General features: G+C 34.4%; 1 protein-coding gene across 1 annotated transcript; it reads right to left on the bottom strand.

Moving 5' to 3' along the window:
- Positions 1–2,599: 2,599 nt before the first annotated feature.
- On the bottom strand, positions 2,600–4,965 carry LOC111281136 (gibberellin 3-beta-dioxygenase 1-like). Its single transcript, XM_022868770.2, has 2 exons — positions 4,219–4,965; positions 2,600–3,776 (listed from the first exon to the last, which is right to left on the bottom strand). The coding sequence occupies exons 1-2, from the start codon at positions 4,698–4,700 to the stop codon at positions 3,140–3,142; spliced, it is 1,119 nt and encodes a 372-aa protein (XP_022724505.1). The 5' UTR covers positions 4,701–4,965; the 3' UTR covers positions 2,600–3,139.
- Positions 4,966–7,832: the final 2,867 nt, after the last annotated feature.

Raw genomic sequence — 7,832 nt, 5'->3', positions numbered from 1 at the left:
TTTAAGGTCATTCAGTGGTTGTTGATCTTGCCTCCCAGTTGGGCTATCATATCCATTTGTAGACACATTTCTCTTCAATCTTGTTTACAGTGATGTTTTGACTTTTGTGCAATTCATATCAGCAAAATCTTATTTCCACCTTCTGCCGTACCTGGGACCTGCCCTTGTTGTTAATATCAAAAGTCGTCAACCTACTCCAGCCTTGTCTGTCTTATTACATCTTTTTATGTAGTTTCTATCAAAATAATTCATTCCCTTGATTATTGCAGTGATATTTGCTTCTCTTGCCTGCAATGGTACAAGCATCACAAATTTCTATGAATATTCTTGCAACTGTCTGAAGATTCATTGCAAATTTCCATAGATTTTTGTTTGATATGTTTATGTTTTTCACTCTTGGTTCTTTTTGTTGCAGAATCCTGCTTTTAATCTAAAATGATGATGTTTTGCAAATTAACTGTTCAGCATTCAAACCAATATGAATTTCTAGTCCTAAAACAATTTGAGAAATTCGGATAGAATGATGTCCTATCTCTAGTACCTACATATCAATTAGATGAATACATGACAGCTGGAATGATTGCAGGTATTAAGAACAGGACTACCAGTGGGTTGTTTACCACGAATATATTCCTTGTCCTTTGTCTTGTAATTGAGAATTTTAACCAAAAGTAATGCTCATGAAGAACGACTAGAAATGTCAAAGAGAATACTCCTCTTACTATAGGATACACCAGATGATGAGTCAAAATTCAAGAATTTTGATTCGAAGTTACGCTTGTAGATAAAGGTACAATAATGGAGCTACTCCCCAAAAGACAAGAACTCATTTATTTCTTCTCTCATGATGTAGTCATGGATAAATCTTTCAAACTGCTACAGGGGCCTGTTGTTTATTCAATGAGCAGAGGCCCATGGTACTTTTGGAAGTTCAAGCTCTTGCTTGTAAAAATAACCATAGAATAGATGACGCTTAAGTCTTAAACAGAGAAAAACTGGGAGATTCTAGCATAAGATGGTGATTGATGATTGATCCAATGCATTCTTTCAGGGGCCAATACCATTGAAACCGGATTTTGTTCATTTTACTATAGCAGATGCTCTTGGGTTGAATGAGTCCTCAATGGAAAACAGACACTTGTTTTGTGATGAATTGTTGCTCCTTCTGTATTACAATGAATTTCGGTGGTTAAGTGATGGTTAGTCAAACTCGGGCGTAGAGATTTCAGTCCTTGAAAAGACTTTGGCCTCGAGGGAGAATCCATTATAAGGCTATTTTTAAGCATGAATGTTTGCCACCGCCAGAAGCTGTATACTCTTGCTGTGAAAATGAAATCGACAGATTGCTTTTCGAAGAAAACGAATATGAATAGAAAAATCACATGATTAGCTGATGAATACACATCGCTAAAAGTAGGATCCGATCCCGCAAAATATGCCCATTCTGAATAAAATGGTTCGATCAGTTTTAATCCAATTTGGATTGTGTGGTGAAGTGATTTATGGAATTTGAAAGTTGAATCAGAATTGAAAATCACAATATGTTTGATGAAATGGGATCTAGATTTTACACCTAAAAGAACGTCATATCTATTAAATCACGGGACCTGGCTTCCAATTGATGTGACATGGATTGATTCTGATATCACCTGCAACTTAAGAAGTTGGATTCTGATTTGATAAAATCACCTGTTTTTGTAAGTTGCTGCTAGATTGTGGAGGCAGTGGACGATCAAGTGCACATTCATAGCATGAAGAAGAATCACAAACTTTGGCTACAATTGGAAGTTGGCTCTTGTCTCTAAACATCATTGCAAATCACATAATTCAGCTAGATTTAGCTGAAAACTTGGAGTTTAGCTGTTTTTTCTTTTTTCTTTTTTTTTTTTTTTCTAATTATAGCTGTCAATAAATTGCTTTTAATGATACTCGAAGAGAAACATACAAAGAAATGTGCTCTCTGAAGCAATATTTTTAATGTTATTGGAGGTTACTTCAATCATGTTTCTGATGAGACCACTCAACCATATACTTTCTTCAATTATGTACTGAGCAATGTTATGGAAATTATCTGAAATTTGAATCTAAAACATAGCTTAGTGGGTTGGTGCAACCATGAAGTTGCATTTAATAGATATGAGATTCGAATCTCAATATCCGCAAGCCACAATTATTTTCCTTATTTTCATACTGCAGCCTCTTTTGTAGCAATCAATTATATGAGATTTAGAATGAAGCAGACTCATGTTTGGGAACTTGGAAATTCTCTCTCCATTTTTCCTCCCTTTGCTGATGTCCTATAATCTATTGTAAGAAAGTTCAGTGAAGATCAGAGACAGGAAAAAGGGATGTGTTTCTTTGGTTTCCTTTCGGATGCCGCTTCACTTAATCGGTTAACCTTCCAAAGAAGCAAATGAAGAAGCAAACAAATCGAAATGGTAAAAACGCCACATTCCCCCAAGATAAGGTAGGGTTCTCAATCTGACTAGCCAATGTGGAATTTCACGTAGTTGCAGAGGCAATATCATCTTCGGTTTGCAGAACATTTTCGTGAACCGAAATGACTGACACCTCTGGCTCTGCAATAATGCTAAAAAATCCAAGAAAAAGAATCTTTAAAAAGATTGATTATTCATGTAACAATATTTGCCGTATTTTCTTGTTTTATTATATACATATATATATAGTAGTATATACGTTCACAGGAAAAATTGTCCTGGTTCAGAATATAATAGTTTTGCATCATTTTCTATGTTTCACCCAATGATTTAACTCTTTTTTATCTTATTGTTTGGATGGGGATCTTCCCCCATATCCGGGGCTAGAAGATGTCGGTACTGATGTCTTTTTACATGAATATTCAAATAAGAATTTTCCCCTCTATCTCTTTCGGCATAAGGACAAAAGACAGAATAGAGACCCTTTGTCTGAATCCCTATATGTGATTTGATATAAGTTATCCACTTGGGCCTTTTCATGGGAGCTAACCTCAATGTTCTTCCCTTTAGTTTAACCCTACCAACACTATCCTCCAAAATGTTTGGGTCCCGATGAAATATTCAAACCAATCAAGATATGGGAAGGAATAATATAAGAGAAAGAAAACAAAAAGGAGATTAACAACAAAAATGACTGTCTTTTAGCCAACTGTTACGCTATTATTGTGTTCGTTTACATCAACCAATCCATTTAGAGGAACACAAACTCGAACTGATGAGAGTGCCTTGTTGAAATGCTTTGCTTTGGTGTCAAGGTATTCATTCCAAGTAACTGGTCGGTAGAGGGGTGGGTTAGTTGGGCCTACTAGTTTCGGATGGGGTGAGATTTTGACACTAGTTGGTGGACCATATAAATAGGCTATCGATAGCCGGTGATGGGTGCGGTTCACTATGGCCCTGTGAAGAACACTCGGGTATGACCCGTTGGATAGGATATGCATAAGATCCCCTACGTTGATGACAAGCCCGCCCGGTACTGGAGGAACTGTGACCCACCCAACTCCCTCTTTTAGGACCTGCAACCCACTGGTGCTGCTTTGGTAGAGGATGGTGAGGAGGGTCGAGTCCGTGTGAGCGGCTAGACCCATGGCCCTGTCTGGGTCCGGACAAGCCGGGTAGTAATTCAACTGTAATGCTGCTGAAGACTCTTTGAATTCACCTTTTGTGCCAGCCCATTTGATATCTTGCTTGGCTACTATGCCTAGGGAACCCAGCATCAACCACATCAATCTCCCTGCTAGCTTTTTCATTTCTTTCTTGTATTCTTTAATCACATCACTGAGGAAGAAACAAATACACGAATCAAATAAAATTTCAGTACAACAAAAATAAAAAAAAATCAAAACACTGTATGGAACAGTGAAGCTGCTATTATTCTGGGTATAAAACAAAACAAACAGTTCACAAGTGGGTTTTTTTTTTTTTTTTTGTTTATTGGTTCCTTTACTCCAAATCTACTTCGTGGGTCCATAGCTTTCATTGGCATCTTTGCTAATTGCATTAACTATAGCAAATGGGTTTTGTGTTTTGCCAGAAAAGAAAAGATCAAAACAAAGATAATCAATCATAATACTAATAAAAAACGGTGAATTATAACAATCTGATTTTACACGTGCATGAGCACGTGTACAATTTTTTTTTTTTGAAGTTATTGATTGCTAAATTAAGAATTTAATATTATACCATCGACTGTTGGCGCATTCTTACAATTAGTGCTCACCAGTGCTTGCTGTAATTTTGGGGCCAAAGTTGGCGAAAATGCTCATCGGGTGACCCAACAATAGTGAAGCCCTCAGACCACATACGCTTAGAAAAGAAGGAGGAAATCCTTGCAAAGCCAAAGCCGGAGACACCATCATGTGATCTAGCAGCTTTGAGTTTTTGGTGGACAGGTAAAGAGAAAAGGTTTCGGCTAGTGAACTCCACCATATCAAGGAGGCTAGCAGGGATACCATGGTTGGTGACTTGGAAAACGCCCCAAGTTTTGCATGCATGGCCAATACCTTGAAGAGCATTAGGGTCATTAAGATCGATACTTGGCACAGATTCAGTGGTGAAGGAGTCACCGGAAGGGTAGTCGTCATCGCGTTGATTCCATGCGTACGACTCTGGTAGTTCTTGGAGTGAGGTAAAGTCAGGGTGTTTGAGTTGTTGTGGGTGCACAGGGTGGGCTCTATAGTCGTCCGAGAGCCTCGAAGGCATAGCTTCAAGTTCAATTTGTGCCTGAAAAGAAGAGAGAAAATTGAGAGTTTAGAGGAAAAATTAAAAAGATGTGTTGGGTTTCTATGGGTTGAAAGAGTTAGAAACAAGCTTAGTGGGAGCAGTGGGAGCAGTGGGAGAGGTGTACTTTGCTGTGAAGAAAACAGAGAAAATGAGCGAAGAGATATGATGGCTTCTAGTGAGTATATATAGAGAGGGGGGCAAAGGAGTGGGAAAGAGAGAGAATTTTTGTAAGTTTTTTTAAAGAAAAAAGATTGATGGGAGAGAATTTGATTTTATAGGTTAAAAGGTTGTGAATTGTGATATTTATGGAATGATGGAGTTAAAAGAGAGATTCATTATTAAGTTTTAAATTTTAAATAAAATTAAAAATAGTAATTTTCATCTCCCATATATAGTTATCATATCAATTAAATCTATAATTATATAGACAAAAAATCTTAATTATTAAGAGAAACAATTGCAGAAAGAGAGAACATCAAAATAGAAGTCGAGTGACATCAATAAAATCATTTTTTGGTCTTTACGAGTTATAATTATTTTTTACAATAATTTTCATCTGAAAAAGTATTTTGAAAATAAAATTTTGAACGTATCATATTTATAAAAAATATATATTTTAAAAATCCTTTAAAAAAATTTAAATCCAAACATAATCTAAAAATATTCTAAGTCGTATTTTTCAAAAGAATCTTCATTGTCTGTTTACTTATTTTATCTCAATCATCAGAATTTTAAATTGAGAATATTAGGTCTTGAGAAATATAACTCAACGGTTATAATTTGAAGCCTTAATTAACTTAAATTACTTAAATTCGAGTTTGGGATTGAATTTCAAAATTAAAAAAAAATAAAATAAAATTAAAGATCATGTGATTATTTATGACAGGAAATTTTTAAAGATATCATCCAAGATTATACTTGATTATTTTGATATGAAATCAACTCTTAATAACTAAATAAGGTATCCATATATATATATATATATATATGCAACAAAATTTTCTATAAAGAATTAGAAGTGCTGACCCCATGTTACTTTTTAAATGAGCAAAAACCTTCTGATATTATACATCGATGTTAGCTAAATTTAGTCAGTAGGGTCAATCTAGGAGAGAAAAACACAAATATAGTAGCTTTTTCCAATACAGTCAAGTGGTGGCTGTTTTCTTCAATATACATGCGGTGGCTCAGTGTGGAGGACAACTCAAGTGATAACAGTTGTGGCTGTACTGGTGTTTAGAAAATTTACAAAAGTGAGAAGACGATAATATATAAGAAGATATTTAAAAAAAAAATCCATCTTATACGACATCGTAGATTTTATCAGTAAAATTAAAAGAATAATATGTTCATTATTAATTTTTATAATCGCATTTTCTCTTCATGAAAATAAGTATTAAAAAATCAATAATATGTTTGTTTAATAAAATTAAAATCAGTTTGAGAAAGATGATATTTAGTAAGTTTAAAATTTAAATACCAATAGTTATAGTTTTTTTTTTTATCTTTAGATTATAACTTTAAAAAAAAAAGTTAATTCCAAAACTGAGTGTCTCATGTTGTAATCTCGATTTTAACACCAAAAAAAAAAAAAAAAAAGAAGAAGAAAATAGTTATAAAAAATAAAAAGAGGAGGAAGAAAATGATGACATAGTGAATGAGATTAGAATGAATGAGTGTTGAGGGAGTAATGGTCAAGATTTTTTTTTCTTTTTTTTGGTTGCCATTTTGGAGTATGTTGAGTGGTGTTGGAGGAGGCGTAGATAGAAGGGGACAGGAACTGATAGAAGAGTGAGTGTTCTGTATTGGACAAGAGAAAGAACAAAAACAGAAAGGACCATCTTGTCCTCTACAAAAACCCAATCTAAACTGAAAGAAAGGAAAAGCATCTCAGCCTCCGAAAAACCAAAGAGTGTTCCATGTAGGAATAGGGAAGGGGCCTCTCTCTCCATGTGCATGTGTCTTGTCCTCGAGTAGAAAAACATCCATCTCGACAATTCCACCCCCCCCCCCCAAATCTCTTTCCACTACTTGACAGTACTACCCACCTTCACTTGCCCATTGTGACCCAATCCCCCTCCCACTTGGATGGACTTCTCTCAATATTCATGGTGGGCTAGGGGAGGAACAAGACAACTTCTTTTGGGAACATATGCAAGGGCATTTCTGTCCAAATATTTTTAAAAAATGTGGGATGAGTGCTCCTATGCTTTTCACTTGAATATATATTCTCATTATGTTTGTTTTTATTAATCTTTTCAATTAAATGAATTTAATTTTGATTATTATTTTAATATAATTATAAATTTTAAACAATTTAAAACAATATTTTTAAATTTTAAAGATTTCAAAATATGTTTTTTAAAATTTTAATTTAATATAAATTTTAAAAAATAATAATCAAAATTAAATTTATTTGAGAAAAAATCAAATATAAACATACAAAATGAGATAGAGACTATATATTTGGTCATATCCTTTAAAAGTTATAAACTTCCTTTTGGTAGTAGCGGTTAGATTTGTGTTCATTTGTCCTACATGACACAAGTGGGGCGCCTAAAAAAACATCACTCTTTAAAACACTACAACATTATGGGGATGTCCCAAAGCATCATCTAATTGATTTTTGTTTGTTCTTCGACTCATATGGACCTCTCTCTTTCTCCTTGGACAAAGAGTTTCGAATGCTCTATTTTTCCTTTTGCTTTGGTCTCATTTTGCTTTTTTCTTGTGCTTGCCATGGGCACATACAACATAATAGCAACAATATTGTGATGTCATCGTGGGATGGGATTGCCCATATACCATGAACATGAAGTGACCATCATATATATATATATATATATATTATTGTTATTATTATTAGACATAACATTGTGAGCTCCAAAGCGCGCGCACATACGTTTGCCCAATAGTCATTCCACGTACACATGTAGTTCACGTGACACAAACGTGATGAGGTCCGGTCGTTACACAAAATCCAAGATAATGATTTATGATAAAAAGTAGGTTTGCTCTAAGTTTATAATTTACCATAGATGTTACCTTTAGTCATAAAATATAAATTAATATAAATTTTTTAAACTTTCACAATTTCTTTCAACAAAATCT

The sequence above is a fragment of the Durio zibethinus genome, chromosome 28 (genome assembly GCF_047325235.1).
Source record: "Durio zibethinus cultivar Kanyao isolate XHJ-2024 chromosome 28, ASM4732523v1, whole genome shotgun sequence".
In the NCBI taxonomy this organism is placed as follows: Eukaryota; Viridiplantae; Streptophyta; class Magnoliopsida; order Malvales; family Malvaceae; genus Durio; species Durio zibethinus.
Note: the sequence above shows the minus strand (reverse complement) of the source record. Positions and strands in the feature narration are given on the sequence as shown.

Excerpts from the sequence above, each read along its gene's own strand:
- LOC111281136 (XM_022868770.2), bottom strand. The coding sequence starts at position 4,700 with ATGCCTTCGAGGCTCTCGGACGACTATAGAGCCCACCCTGTGCACCCA. Across the intron at positions 3,777-4,218 it reads CAAAATTACAGCAAGCACTG|TGATGTGATTAAAGAATACA; the intron begins GTGAGCACTAAT and ends TTTCTTCCTCAG.